Source organism: Sylvia atricapilla, chromosome Z, assembly GCF_009819655.1.
Source record: "Sylvia atricapilla isolate bSylAtr1 chromosome Z, bSylAtr1.pri, whole genome shotgun sequence".
In the NCBI taxonomy this organism is placed as follows: domain Eukaryota; kingdom Metazoa; phylum Chordata; class Aves; order Passeriformes; family Sylviidae; genus Sylvia; species Sylvia atricapilla.
Genome location: NC_089174.1, coordinates 56,598,988 through 56,614,929, shown reverse-complemented (window position 1 = coordinate 56,614,929; position 15,942 = coordinate 56,598,988). Strand labels below are relative to the sequence as shown.

Below are 15,942 nucleotides of genomic sequence, written 5' to 3'. Positions count from 1 at the left end.
TTTACAGAAATACTTTCAAGGGTAAAAGTGGAAGTTGTTTGAGTTTCTTGAGGTTTCAATAAGGTACATTTTATGACTAGCTGGAACGTGGAAATCCACAAAATCCAGCATATAGTAACTAACCTCTATTTCTAAGCTAAATGAGAATGCTGCTTATCCAATGGTCAAACTGTACAGCCACATCAGTAATTCCCCTTAGCATCGGTCTTTTGTGAAGTGCTAGTGATTGCCAAAAGTCAGTCTGTGGCAGCCAATCATTGTGGCCATCTGCCAAAGACAGTTCCACACTGGAGCTGCCATGGTAATTGAACTTGCAGGTTTAACTTCCAGGTATTGTCTTGAAGATCTGAAAGCTGTTGAAACACAGGAGCAGGCAACCTCAAAATGTCAGAAGCCAACCTGGAAAAGCAGGAGGCCAGGTTAGCTGAGTAGAGATATTCTTTTTGAGTCCAGGCAGACCAGGAAGGTGTGTGAAGCAAGGACAGAGGATGTGGGAGGAATACGGAGATGGTGCTCCCCACTGTAGAGAGAACATTCATGTGGTCAAAACTCAGCTGGGGTTGAAGCTGTCCAGAACTGGGGGCACAATAAAAAGAGGATGGGTTTTTAAATATATCAGTAGTGCAAGGCAGTGCAGAAAAGACACTGGTTCTCACCTACAGGGTAAGGATGGTCACCTCACCAACAAGGACATAGAGAAGTCAGAGACGTTTCCTTTGCCTCTCTCTTCAACATGGGTTATGGCACATGGAGGTCCCACTGTCCTGAGCTGGAGATCAGGACTGTGAGAATGATCAACTCCCAGTGGACCCTGAATTTGTGCAGGATCTGCTGGATTCGTAAGTCTTTGGGGCTTGATGGGATTCATCGAAGAGTACTCTAAAGAGTTCACTGTCTGATGTTCACTGCAAGGTCTCTAAATGATTTTTGAATGGTTTGGGGACTTTGAAGAGATCCCAGTAAACCGAAACCTGGCTAACATTGTCCCAGTTTTAAAGAAGGGCAAGAAGCATGACCCTGAAAACTACAGACCTGTCAGTCTCACTTCAGTGACTGGTAAAATAATGGAGCAGATTATGCTGTGAGTTCTTGAAAACACCTAAAGATTGTTGACAATGCAGGTTTCAGTCAGAACCACCACAGCTTCATGATGGGAAAGTCCTGCTTATCAAATCTAATTTCCTTTTATGACAAGGTAACACACCTAGTTAATCAAGGAGAGGCAGAACATGTAACTTTTTGGCTTTCAAAAAAGCTTTCAGTATAGTCATTCACAGTATCCTCCTGGAAAAAAAAATGTTCTGTGCACAATGCAATAAATGCCTCCTGAAATGGGCAAGCAACTGGATCATGGGTCAGGCACAGGGGCTTTCAGTGAGGGGTGACAACAGACTGGTGACTTGTCACTACTGGTTCACAGGGCTCCATCCTTGGCCCTGTGCTCTTCAAAATCTTTAAGAACCCAGATGCAGGACTTGAAGGAATACTAAGTTTGCCAATGGTATTAAACTGGGAGGAACTGTTGACTCCCTTAAGGGCAGGGAGACCCTACAGAGACCCTTCCCCTTCATAAAGTGGGAAGGCTGGGCAATCACCAACCATATTAAGTTCAACAAGGGAAAGTGCCAGATTCTGCACCAGGGGTGGGGCAACCCTGGATGTCTGGACAGACTGGGAAATGAGATGCTGGAGAGCAGTGCCATGGAAAGGGACCTGTGGCTCCTGGTCAGGGGCAAGTTGAACATGAGCCAGCAGTGCCCTGGCAGCCAGGAGGGCCAACCCTGTCCTGGGGTACATCAGGCACAGCATCACCAGCTGGGCAAGGGAGGGGATTGTCCTGCTCTGCTCTGCAGCAGCCTCACCTCCAGTGCTGGGGGCTGGTTTGTTCACTTCAGTATGAGAAAGACATGAAACTGTTAGAAAGTGTCCAAAGGAGGGCAATCAGGATGGTGAAGAGCTTTGAGGGGAAGCTGCATGAGGAGTGGCTGAGGTCACTTGGTCTGTTCAGCCTGGCAGAGATTGAGGGGAGATCTCATCAGAGTCTATAACTTATCAGGGGAAGAGGAGGGGGAGGCACTGATCTCTTCTCTTTGACCAGTGACAGCACCCAGGAGAATGGCCTGAAGCTGTATGAGGGAAGGTTTACACTGGATATTCAGAAAAGGTTTTTTACCCAGAAGGTGTCTGGGTAGTAGAACAGCTCCCCAGAGCAGTGGTCACAGCACTAGCTTGAGAGAGTTAAAGAAGTGTTTGGACAGTGCTCTCAGGCACATGGTGTGACTCTCTGGGTGTCCGGTGCAGGCCTAGGAGTTGGGACATTGATGATCCTTGTGGGTCCCCTTCAGCTCAGCATTGGTTTATGTATAGTCTCAGGATTTTCAAACTCTATTTAACCTGGCTGTCCTCTGTCAAATACCACATACAAATTGTTCTAGTATCAGGCAAAGTCTGTTTCAAGAAACACTCTTCAGAGAGGTTTGTACCTGTTCTATTCCCTTTCATGCCTCCAGGAACTAAAAGACTTTACCAGTGTTTTCATTAAAATTGTAGTAAGGGGTCCACAAGTTGCCAAATGCCAAAAGCATTAAAACCAAAATAGTACAAAAACCAGACTCATGTTTTTCCTATGAATAGTTCTGTCTATACAAGGATGTCTTAAATCAGTTCAAAATTCTTTAATTCCATAAAGTGTTCAAGACAGTGTTTTCCAACCATTCTGCATCAACAGGTTCTGTGAGAACACACACTTTTCAGTACTTACTATATCCAAAAGCAAACCATAAAAGTCACATTGCAGTAAATTGGCACAAAGTGTTTTGCAACAACAGAACTAAACTTATTTTTAAAAAACCAAACAATTAAGTAGACTCATACATTAGCATTGTAACAGCTATAAAAATGCCGCTTTCAACTCCTACAAAACACAGTGAAAAGACATCCCCAACAAGAGTTGAAAACTGCACAAACAGAGGTCAGTATCATATGAAGAGAGGAAGTTTTATACAAATGAAGCAACTGAAGAGTTAGAAGTATTTACACTTTTTCCTGCTATTAACTAGACAAACATACAGTAGTAAGTTAAAAATAGACTACAGCTCTAAGTCTCGTAACATATAAGCATTTTTAACTGGGATTTTCACCTTTTGAAATGTGTTGCCTGTTAATACTGGATATAACTATTGGCAAAAGTGTTTAAATACTTTTAAACCAAGATTAAAAGGGCCTTTCTTCCACAAAATTTAACTTCAAAATACTATGCTTATAAAATTATTTAGAACTTCAGCAGTCTATAGATTTAAAATGCAAAACGTAACAATCCTCTTTAATTTGTAATTTAAAACAAACAAACAACAAAACTCCAGTGACGTCATTTGTTTTCGAAGGCAGAATCATCTGCTGGCTTTTCAAGCTCTCTGTCTTCACCACACGTCCTAGAAACAAAATAAAGCAATGTTATTGACCACATACAAAAGCAGCAAGCAAGACTTATTCCAGGTGATTGTACAATCTAGAGCAAGTGATGCTGATGAACACTCATGAAGTCTGGAGAACTGAGGCTGTTAGTGATGCCAGCTCTTACGTTACCCCAATGCCCTCAGATCTGAAGCTGAGCTGGCAATGAGTGGCATCACTGTTGATGTATGTGATGGGCTGTGAAGGGCAGTCATTCAGAGCTCTGTTTGTATCTGTATGGTATGTCAGTTTAGGTGGAAAAGTGCTCTAGCTTAACATGCCTTGCCTCCTGCCACTGAAATCCACTGTATCCCCAAACACTGATGTAACCTCATGCAGCACTATGTATTTTTACCGAAAACACCATGAAAAATGGTCTTAAGTGCCAGTCAGATCAGAAATTTTAAGTTACAGAACTTTTCCCAAAACTTCTGAATTACATCTTCAGAAAGGTACAGACATGTTTTGCCTCTAGCTGAGGGAGGAATGTTCAGAACTGAATATAGTCCTGTGACTGAAGAGGTTTCCCAGCTCTTTGCTTAGACTAAGCTACACAGGTGTTTTGGAAATATTTTTTTTTACTTGTTTCTCACTTCTAAGAAACCAAATATTGCAAATACAAATGTTCAAAAAATACTGAACGAAAGGAAGTTTGTATGCTGGAGAGTCTGGAGCTTGAATTCAGACATGTGGATGCATTTCTCAACATGCACCTTATTTGCAAGGGGTTTATTTAAAAATCTGGTTTGTTGCTGTTAGTTAACAGTAAGTTCACAGGCTCTGTGTCCAAGTAGCCATACAGTATTTTTTTAGCAAGTGGATTTCTTTCTTTATCAGTCAAAGATCATTGGAGTGTAGAGTTTACAGCCACAGCAAACACCGCACACATACTTGATAGAAATGTTTATTTAGTTTAAGTAGAGGATTAGAATATAACCCCTATGAGAACCTACACTTATAACTCCACTATGTTTCTGTGAACAACAAGCATGCTGCTTGTTCAGACCAAATGAGTATTCAGCATAAGTGGCTGAAAACTCCCAAATCCACTTCAGTACCTCTGAGGCTGCCTCACAGTAAATACCAAGTAAATTTTCATATTAAGGATTTTTTTGTTGTTATTTTCTTGTGTTTAGGGTTACCTTACTGTAAATAACAGTCAATATTCCACTCTTTTATTTTATTCCACTCAATTTTAACTTGGCAAATAGTCAAAAGAATGCCAGGCAGCTGCAGTTTCTCCTGATAAGCATGAAGACAGTGATGAAAGGAGCTTGCTCCAATACATACTGTTAAACAAAAAGGATCTCTGTGTGCAAGGTGCAGAGTGGCTGAAGAAAACACACTTCAACAAAACAATTCAACTCTAGGATAATTATGGGCCTTTTCCACATTTGTTACTACATTCTATTAAGTGTTTCTGTTTCTTTAAGAGATTAATTGCTTGTTGTTTCTGTTAATAAAACGTATTTTTCACTGAAACCAAGTTTAAATAGTTAATGCAAGACAAATTCAAGCATTCTTATGGCTTTGTGTTTAAAACGGTAAGTGCATCCAGCTTTATAAAGCATTCAGACCACTGGAATTTCACAGGTTTAAGTTCTAGCCTGCAGTTTACTTGCATTTTAGTGATTCTATAGCCAAATTGCAGAAAATTAGTTAAAATTGCTTGTCTATTGATGAAAATACATGAATTCACACACAAAAAAAAAATCTCTTAAGTTTCTATAAGATTTGGTTCAGGCTTCCTTTGCTTCCAACTTAATAGCCTAAAACACAGAAAAAAGTTTATATTTTGCCTTGGTCCACCTCATGCTGATTCTCTCCCATAGCAGGACATCCTGTAATGTTTTTTAACTGTCCACCACAGCAGTGAGTGAAATAACATTTAAAATACTCATTCAAAACTTAAACAGAAGATTTGCACACTGTTACTCTCCAAAGCTGAGAGCAAACCATTAACATGATTAAGTAACTTCAATATACTGCTCTTCTATGTTATATGATTAAGCTAGAGCAGAACAGATTCTCAGCATAATAATGTTATTAACTCACTTTTTCTTACTGCCTACTTCATGCCTATCTTTCTTTTCTTCAGCATTTTCGCCATTGTGTTGTGACTGGTTGGTGTCCTGGGCTTCAGACCTTCCATTCAGAATCTTTGAACCTTTAAAATGAAAGAGCAGAAAAATGGTACTTGCAGGGAATAAAACTGTATTATAATAGCCCAAAATAATTTCTTTACCTTAATCAAATAAAACATTTTAAGTATTTCCCTCTCACCTTGATACCTAGGTAGCCAAAACAATATAACGACACTAACTGATAGGGCTTCAGCTTCTGAACATTTAATGAAAAGTGCTTCTTCCAGTGGTTTTAGCAACGGGAATTGAACAGTTTGTATTTTTCATGCAATTTCAAGTTCTTCCTGTGCTTGCTCTGCTACAGATCATAGGCCTAATGCTTGTTCGTATCCTAAGCAGTGAGAAAATATACCTCAGTAGTAAATTCTTTTTACTGCTCTAAGCGAGTCAGTTAATTTTTGGAGATTCTTGTTACTTTAAATGTAGAAGTTAATAGTTCCATCACATCTCATTTACTCCTGACTCCAGCAAATAACATATAGCCAAATTACAAGTTATGTAAATAGAAATGTTTAATGACAACATCGATTTTTCAAGCAGGAAAACAGCACTAGCCAGGTCTATTGAGAGGAATCAATGCAGAAATATTTAACATCTTTTAGAATTTCTATGATGACTACATGTTTTGTTGTGGTATTATGAGCCAGTGAATTTTGTGTAAATTGTTGAGGAATATCACTCTCTAACTGATGGTGCATTTTACTTGAAGTTGCAGGTTTATAATAGAGCTCCTCTATTAAACTACTGAACTACAGTAGGAAAAAAAAAATACTCATCTGAATTTTCACAGTTTATCTGTTTATACTATCTCAGAATCAGTTCTGAACTAAAAGGCTACAGGAGGAATTTGATAAAACAGTAAATGCTATATTCCTTTGTTATAAAGCAGATAATCGGATGCTGTACATTACGTATCATCAATTACAGCATCATTCTGTACTGACTATCACTGTAAAGATAGTCAGGCTTCAGCCATTCAGTTTTTAAAAAGGCAAAAGAATGCATGTAAGGATCAGATTTTCTTTTTACAGCAAGTAAAAAACTCCACTTCCATAAAATATCCTTCTACTCTGATAGAATTTCTTCCCATTCTCCATGTGACTGGGCAACAACGTGGTATTGCACTGTTCTGCTGAAGTTGTGTTAACCTTATCTGGAGTGGCTTCACTACGCAGACTATGCCCAGGAAGTCTCTCAGTGTAGCTTCTTTGTTAAAAGTATTAGTTGTCCTGATCACTGGTTTAGGCTTAGATCTGTATGGAACCACTACTTCATCATACATTCTCTCACCAGAAAATGGCTGGATTTTAAAATCATCCTTGCTTTCTTAGCAATTACAAGTAGCGCATTCCTAATGTAGTTGTGTTGAATCCTTCGCACCTCAGTTACAGTAATTTGTTTAGTCTTGATCTGGGTGGTGCTTTAAATGGTTTTCTGAAACCCCCCCCAGCTCTGCTCCCAGAATTCAATTTCAAAGTAAATGTAGTTTCTGTGAGGTGCTTGTGGAGATAAAGAATTTAAATAATTTGAATAGATGGGTAGAACTCTTACATTGCAACATAGCTTTCCAGTGTGTCTGTCTCACCATCAAATTGTCTCCATCAATTTTGTTCCTCTATTTAAAAATGTATCTATTTTAGTACTGATTTAAAGTTATTGCTGAGCACACTTGGAAAGCTATGGAAAGCTTTTGATACTCTGTTGTACAAGTGCTCATGATTGATGTGGAACTGTACTGTTAAGAACATTAATACATTCTTCTGTCATAAATGATTATTTCTTTACTGTTAGGCTAAACTACTGAAGTGGCATGAGGGACATAACACAGAAGTGAGTTAAAAGTTGCTGCTACACATCGTAGAGCATGCATGACAGAGAAAGAGGCTAATGAAGGAAACTAAGCAGTTTCTCCCTCAGTAGCAGTTCTCCTTCAGTAGCAGAAGCTTAGGTACCAAAAAGCCACTGGAGGAATAGAAGATTGTGTTGGTTTTGGCTGGGGTAGAAATAATTTTCATCAAGGTGGTGAATACAGGGCTGTGTTCTGGATTTGTGCTGAATGCAAAGTTGGTAATACAGAGATGTTTTTGTTAATTCTGAATCAGGCTTACACACAACCAAGACCTTTTCATGTTCCCACACTGGGGAAGAAGTTGGGGTTACATGGGAGGTGACACAGCTGAGACAGGTGACCCAAACTGAACAAAGGGACATTCCAGACCATATGACATTATGCACAGTATGTGAAGTAGGAAGGGATGGGGGAATATATTTGAGTGATGACATTTGTTTCCTTTTATGTGTGAGGGGGCCCTGCTCTTCTTGGGATGTCAGAACACCTGCCTGCAAGGGAAGCACTGGATTAACTCCTTGGTTTGCTTTTATGTGCACAGCCTTTGCTTTCCCCATTAAACTGTCTTTATCTCAACCCATTAGTTTTCTTCCTTTTACGATTCTGATTCTGTCCCTGATCCTACTGGTGGAGGAGTGAGCGAGTGGCTGAGGGGCTTGGCTGCTGGCTTGGGTAAAGTGCAACAATGGTAGTATGTCATTCTACATCACATTTAATGTTTCGGGTTTTTTAAAAAATCTGTAACATTATCAAGTTACATAATTTACGGAAGTAAAATTTGCAAGGCTTGATTTTTGCAAAAGCCACTTAGCCAATTGAGATAAAGCTGCCATGGTGAATATTACATTGAATTTGAAAGTTATTTGTAGCAGCACTGTCCTTGACAACTTCAGATATGAAAAGGTTTTCAAAGACTGGTGAAACTCCTACATCAAGGATATTTTGAAGTTGGCTCAAAAATTAATGCAAACTAAGTCTTTCATGTGACAAGAAAGTAATGCCACTGTGACTTACCTGTTTGGTCTTTTTCCTTTTCAGTTTTTTTGTTCGCTCCTTTCTTCCCCTGTTCTTTGGTTTTATGAGCTTCTTCATGCTGCTTTTGCTCAGCAAGTGATTTATTTAGTACTTGGGAAAGAACAGAATCTCCTTCCCCAACCAGAAACATGGTCTTGAACTTGTTATATAGCATTGTAGATTTCTCCATGATAACTTGGCTAATTTTGAATTTCCGTATCTGAAATCAAAGTAATAAAACAGGCTCCACTTAGGTCCTTAAATACCTGGGTAATTTCATTACACACTAATGTAAATTCTTCATTTAAGCTACAATGAGATAATAGACTTTTGGACTTGAAGTGTCACTGAAACACAGAACTGCCAGGTTGGAAGGGATCTCAAAAGATCTCCCAGTCCTACCCTTCATGGGAAAGGGTGCCTGGACCACATTATCAAGCACCCTTGATCCCATCACATCTTGAAAACCTCTAGCAATGGAACTCCACCACATCCCTGAGGAAGTTGTTACAGTAAAACAATTGTTCTTACTGTAAAAGACCCCCGTTTTTTAGTATAAAAATAAAACCTTTCCCAGTGCAACTTGTACCCATTGCCCCTCATCTTCCCCATATGACTTCTGGTGAAGACAAAAGCCTCAACCCGCTCTTTGCAGCAACCCTTAAAACTGCTGGAATAACTTGAGGACTTTCCCAGGAAGGAAGGAACTAAACCCTTTAGTCTTTGGTTATAAGGCAGGTTCTCCGGCCCTTTGATCTTCTTGCTGGCCCTCCTCTGGGCCCTTTCCAGTCTGTCTGCATCATTCTTGATCTGTAGGGATCCACACTGGACGGAGTACTCCCAATAGTAAATAAAGCTGGTGTCAATTTAAGAAAACATACACCCCTTACTTTAAGTAACATTGAAAATCTCACCTTCTTGAGAGTTAAGATCATCTCTGTATGTTTCTGAGCTTGTTGCATTGTGACTTGAAGGGATGCAAGCTCATCAAGAGCCTCAATACACCTGTTCACATCCTGTATATAAACAAAAAATTAGTCTGAAGACTTACATGTTAGTAATCTTTAATGAGCCATACTAATCTAACTTCTGTGCTCAGTGATACCTTCCATAACATCCTTAATTAGACTATGCACTTAATTTCAGAACAATTCATATAGTCAAACTTGCCAACAAAAATTTAACACCAGTTTTCTCTTAGCTACTCCCATAAAAAGGCAGATTATACTTGACTAAGTTGTTCTGCTGTTAACCAAAATGTTGGTGGTTCATGCCCACCCAGGGATGCCAATTCTCGGGGAGGGTTTTTTCATCTGAGATTTAGATTGTTTAAAGTCCTTGGCCCTCTAAATGCCCTGAGTCGCGTTGGTATAAAAAAGTAGAGTCTTCAAGGTTCTGTTTTCAGGTCTCTCATGGTGTTTATTATTTGATATTACAGAATTTTCTCTGCTCCCAGCCGAGGTCCGGACAGCAGCTGGGACTGCCCACGATGGGATGTCCCCTTACATTTACACAGATAACTACGGGTCGGTTATTTGCTATTTCGTACCAATGCCTAGTGCTCACACTAAAAGGGTCATTTCTACTTTGACCCGATCAACTCTAATTACCTTGTGCCATCACCACCTCAAAAGATGGAGGACAAAGAAGAAGGAGAAAGTCACAAGATACTACTCAAATTCCACCATTTACCTCTATTTTATGAACTCTCTAACTACTGAACTTTACATCTTCTATTGTGCTGAACTACTGTTTTCAACGTCCCTGTGGTTTCCAATTCCTTTCTCTGTGTCAGAAGCCTCTCCTATAGACTAAAATCAAACCCAGTGTTTTCCTGGGCTCTGTGCCAAGGTCTCTGAGCCCCCTGGACCTGCTCTACACTCCCCTGTCCAAAGCTCAAATTCCCTTCCGCAGGTCCCAGGTCATCCAAGGGGATGTCCTTGGACTCCAACACCCTGCCCCACAGTATTCTTTGCCCTCTTTTTAAGTAAGTTTTCACAGATGCACCACCATCCAGTCTAAGGGGCTCAGCCATGCCCTGCAGTGGTTCCTCCATGAGAGCAGGCTGGAACTGACTAAGTCTAGCACAAGGCAGTCCCCGCCACTCACTACCAGAACCTCGCCTCCAAGACCTAGAACAACTCTGTGTTTCCCTAGCTGGAACAGCTTGCTGCTCATCATGCTGCCATCCTTCTTGACTCACACTTCTTATCTTTGTATTTTCTCCAGACTGAACACTCCCAGCTCTCTTGGCCTCCTCTTTTTCAACATATGCTCCAAGCCCTTAATTCATCTTTGTGACCCTTTACTGGGCACCCTATAATATGTCCATATCTCTATTGTTCTAGGGAGCCCAAAAGACAGTCCAATGTCTCATCAGAGCGAAGAAGACGGCAACCACCACATTACTTCGATGTTCTGGCAACTCTCTCTCTGCAGCCCAGAAAGCTGCTGGCCGCTTTAGCTACAGAAGTGTATTGGTGACTAATGCTAAGCTTGGTGTCCATCAATACCCCCAGGTCATTTTCTGACAAGATGCTATTCAGCCACTCTGTCCCCAGCCCATGCTGGAAGCATGGGGTTATTGCTCCACAGGTGCAGTACTGGAATTGAAGTTGATGAAGTTCCTGTTGGCCCATTTCTCCACACTGTTCAAGTGTCTCTGGATGGCAACACTCCCACCAAACCTTTGATTTCAGTTTTGTGTCATTTGAAAACTAGCTGTAGGTGTGGTTTGTATCATCACCCCAGTCTTCAATGACACATTTTAATAGCATTGACTGCTAGTGACTGTCCTCTTGCTGGACTCCACCACTGGTAAGTTTTTTGTGCCCTGCTGTTCAGCCACTTTTCAGCCCACATTTCTATCTGCCATTTTAGTTCAGACTTCATAAGTTTGTCTTTGAAGCTGTCCCGAGAGACAGTGCAAAAAGCCTTTTTAGTCTTAAGAGAAACAATATCCACTCCTTCATCCATCAAACCAGTCATCTCACAGAAGGACATCATTTTAGTCAAGCATAATTTCATCTTAATTAACCCAGGCTGACAACTCTCAAGAGCTCTTACTTCATATCATTGGAAACAATTTCCAGGAGGATTTGTCCCATCACATTTCAAGGGACTGGTGTGAGATTGATTGCCCTGTAGTAACCTAGATCCTCCTCCTGCAAGATGAATGTGACATTTGCTTTCTTCCAGTCCTCAAGAATCAGCCCCTCATCACCATGACTTTTCAAAAACAAAATGTAGTGGATGGTCAATGACATCATCCAGCTCCTCTAGCACTCTTCCACTTATCTGTATTGGGTCTCTGTCTAAATGTTGTCTAATTGGATCTTTGTCCTCTGAACATCAACATTTTCTTGTATTAATCTCCCCATTGTCTCAGAGATCTAGGATTCCTGAACAGAACTATACAAGCAAATTGAAGTCAGGATGACACTGGTTACCTTAGCCATCTCCTTTTTCACTAGAGCACCTATCCACCCATGCCATTCAGCAGCAGGTCTGCATTTTCCTAGACATTAAGATGAATCAACCTGGAGGTGGTAACCCCTAAAAGTGAGCCACATCGCCTTGTCCTGTCTTCCCTCTAGCATGCTCTCTCAATCCTTCCAAGCAGATCCCTGTAGAGGTCAAAGTCTGCTCTCCTGTGATCCTTTTCATCCTGCTCGCTTCTCCCTGAACTTCACGATCACAGTCAGTGCAGCCAAGGTTGCCTCTGACCTTCATATGCCTGACCAAATCTTTGCTGTCTGGAGGATCAGGTCTAACAGGGTGTCTTGCGGTATCAGCTCCTTCATCACCTGTGTTAGGCAATTACCAAACTCCAGAAGCTTCCTGCACTGCTGTGTTATCTCCACCTCCCTTCAGCAAATACCAGGATGTTTTAAGCTTTCAGTTAGAATCAAAGGTGTCTCCCCATTGTCTGAAGATGACTTAATTCTCTACTTCTTTGATCAGGTGATCTGCAGTAGCTGTTCTCAGGAATGTCACTCATTTTGGCTGGCCTATTAATCCTGATCCATAAGCTCCCAGCTAGCTTTTCAGCTGTCCCAGGGCAAAGCTCCACACATTTCAACTGGTCTCTCACAAAGTTATCCTTCATCTTGTCTTCCCACCACCCATCTTTCTTAAAGAGCCTGTAAACACATAAGGCAAGGCTCACCTCACTTCTGCCAGAATCTCTAATACCAATGAAACCACAGCCCTGCAACTGCTGAGATGTCCAGTTCCCCACGGTTGCTCCTCACACTATATGTACTAGTATACAGCCATCCCTAAGGAGAAAAACAGTTGTGCTGGCATTCCAGAATGATTCTGAGAGTTTTCCTCATTACGCTGCACTGCCAGCAGTTTCTCATTCAGTGTGCTGATGCTTGTGGTCATGCCACTTGAATCCTGTTCTGCAAAGAAATTCTGCTGATTAACATCATCCTGCTGACATCCGTTTACATCCGATTGCCATACTGTTCCACCATTTCCTCCTTTGCTACCATTCCTAGTTAGATGCTCTTTAACCAGGCTGGCCAACTCCTTGGCAATACTACTTTTGGGTGGATCCTGCCACCTCCTGGCATACCTATCCATTCCACTGGGAGACTTTTTCTCAATAAAGGGATCACCACCTGGGTCCCCATATCTTTACCATTACCCTCAAAGTCACACAGTCATGCTTGATACTTTCCAAGTGTCCCCTGACTGCTGCCCAGCCTGAAAACCTGCAGCAGCAAACAAATGCTTATAAGGCCAGAAAGCCTCTAACATCTGTCAGTAACATTCCAAATCCAAACTCCTGACAAGCAGCAGATTTCCCTTGAAAGTGAGTGGAGTCAGTGGACTGGAGCCCTAATCACTTGCATCCTGCTACTGCATCCAGTGTCCTGGTGTTTCCACGTAGCTCAGCAAGCTGATCTGGCACCAAATGTTCTATTTGAGGTAATTCTGTTTCAATGTTTCTGGTAAATAATTTATTATGTAGTATTTTCAAACAAAACAGATTTCATTTGCTGACACTCATCTTTCACTGCTCATAGTAACAGCATTTAAGCATCAGTTCTCTCTCATACGGAAAAAAATAATTTTCAGAGTATTACAAATGAGAAATATTTCCTACTGGAATTTTAAACATGAATCAGTTAAAAATATATATATACTTACAAGATTATCAATTTTCAGGGAATTCTTTATTTCTGCATGTATCCTTTGGAGCCTAGAATCCACTGAAGTTTCTGAAGATTAAAAACAATACTCATGAATATTTGTTAATCACATTAGGTTTGCTTTTGCAGAAATGATTCCACAAGTATGAACCTCATACAGAATGCAGAAGAAAACAGACAGGCATCCTACATGCACGCATAAATACAATCAGAAAAAAAGCATGCAGCTTTTTAAAACTGAACATTATTGGCAACCCACACAATTTTTTTCCTTAAGAGTTACAGTTGAAAAGAATCTTCTATTTCAAAACACAGCTGTCACCCTCTAATTGTAGGCCAGCTTAACATGAAGTTTTAATAAATATTAAGAGTTACAAGGCTGGAAGACTTCCCTGACAGGACACCTGGATATTGATGGTTTGTTTTCTGTAAACTGGTCATGATTCAAGTCACGGTTTGTGGGAACTGACAGTGGTCAGAACATGGATTCTTAGGCTCCAGGCAGAACCCTGAAGCCTGTGGGAATCCCAAGGCCAGAACTCTCCCAGTATGGCCTAGAAGATCATAAGGGGGAACCCAAAACATATCTTGTAGATATCGTTCTCCTGATACCTGGTGTTTTTCCAAGTAGTTTACTGGTATAGATGTTTACAAAAAGGTGGTGCCCTAAAGGACCAATCCTATTCATTGAACCGAAACACTGTATAAAAGAATCTGTCTCAATAAACTTGGCTATAATGACCTCTGAAGAAATCGGAGTTCCACATGTTGTTACATGTCCTGAATGGTAATGATAACAGTCCAAATCCATCCAAATAAAATGTTCCCAGTACACACGCTTCAGATGTGTGAAAGATGAATGGACATTGCATTCCGAAATTCACATGCTGAATGCCTGCTTTGATTTGGTATGTATTCTGAACAATAATGTGAGCAAAGAGTTTCCTTTAAGTCAAAACCCATCTTGGTTAGGTTTGGGTAGTTTTTATCTGCTCTCTTGCCGCAACATTGGGTTGGGTAGAGTCCATGCCACAGGATCTGTACTATACTACAAATTACAGATTACAGACAGTGATTTGTATTGCCCTCAAAGATGGGAGTACTGAAAAAGGAATTAATTATCCCCATGAAGGTTGGTCTGCAGGCATGGTTTAGCAGACAAGACCATAGAAATCTGAATCTAAGCCTCCTACTTAGTATCTAAATAGTTTCAAGAGGTCCCTCAGAGTACTGTGTTATGAGAAGATACAAAGGAAAAAATGATGGAATAACTGAAGTGATTTATATCAAAGCATAAAAGCTTTTTTCTTGTGTTCACAAACAGAAGAGATTGAAGTTTAAAAGCTCAAATGACAGTGAAGTCAGAATAGCAAAGACCTGTTCTACTGCATTGCACTGCAGAAAGAACATAGAAGAAAAAAAATGCACTGTTTCACAGACTGAAAGAAGAATCATGGATCAAACATCTCAGACTGAGATCTTGCACAGCCACCCTCAGCAGTACATTATCTTATCCAGGAAGAAATTCCATTGAAAATATAAAATTATCAAAAAGTACTGCTTAGATCTTTAAACTAACCTCTCTTCTTCTCAATCTTCTTAACTTCTGTTTTCTTGCCTTCTTCTTTATTCTGCCTATCAAAAATGTTGAAATGTTTTTACAATTTTGTAAAACCTGTTTTTTTTCCCCCCAGTTTCTGGATGAGATGCAATATTATGAAGTATTATCTCACGAGAAAATTAGCATGCAAAAATCACAAAGATCCAAATCCTGGTTTTCAAGGACAAACAACTTAACAAAAATTAATTATCTAAGATATTGCTGATAAATCCTCCATACTCAGAGTTGTATTTTTCTAGAAGCTGCAAATTAAAGGATTTTAAAAACAAATAATTTCCAAACTTTATTTTGGTTCTTATTAACATAATATATTAACTGGTAAAATGGCATTATACAGAACTAACTTTTCATTTCTTATGGAAAGAATATATTTTAATTATCCTGACAAAAAGAGTAAAATTATTTACCATAATGTAGAGAATTTATGGAGAGATCAATTAATCATAATCAGCTCCTATATGACTACTTTATCAAATAATTAATTGTAATTATACATATGTAAGTATTCATATTTTACAACTGGCCATAAATGCATCAGTAATAATTTTAAAGTTCTTTCAAGAAGTAGTAATACAGAAAAAAATTATTACAAGTGCAGTGAAACCTATTTGATCTTTCCCCAATTGTATCACTGTAAATAAAGCTGAGAGTCAAGACAGACTAAAAAATTTATCTGCATTTCAGTTACAGGATGAAGAC

At 40.0% G+C, this 15,942-nt stretch overlaps 1 protein-coding gene across 2 annotated transcripts in view; it reads right to left on the bottom strand.

Moving 5' to 3' along the window:
* Window positions 1–2,660: 2,660 nt before the first annotated feature.
* PSIP1 (PC4 and SRSF1 interacting protein 1) overlaps window positions 2,661–15,942 on the bottom strand; it is a 34,912-nt gene continuing 21,630 nt past the window's right edge. For both annotated transcript variants that reach the window (XM_066338511.1, XM_066338512.1), the window contains 6 exons: window positions 15,202–15,257; window positions 13,621–13,691; window positions 9,375–9,476; window positions 8,461–8,680; window positions 5,509–5,620; window positions 2,661–3,431 (listed from right to left, as the gene is read on the bottom strand). In XM_066338511.1, coding sequence (XP_066194608.1) covers window positions 3,368–3,431; window positions 5,509–5,620; window positions 8,461–8,680; window positions 9,375–9,476; window positions 13,621–13,691; window positions 15,202–15,257 — 625 coding nt within the window. In that variant the 3' untranslated portion in view covers window positions 2,661–3,367. The remainder of the gene's footprint in view (window positions 3,432–5,508; window positions 5,621–8,460; window positions 8,681–9,374; window positions 9,477–13,620; window positions 13,692–15,201; window positions 15,258–15,942) is intronic.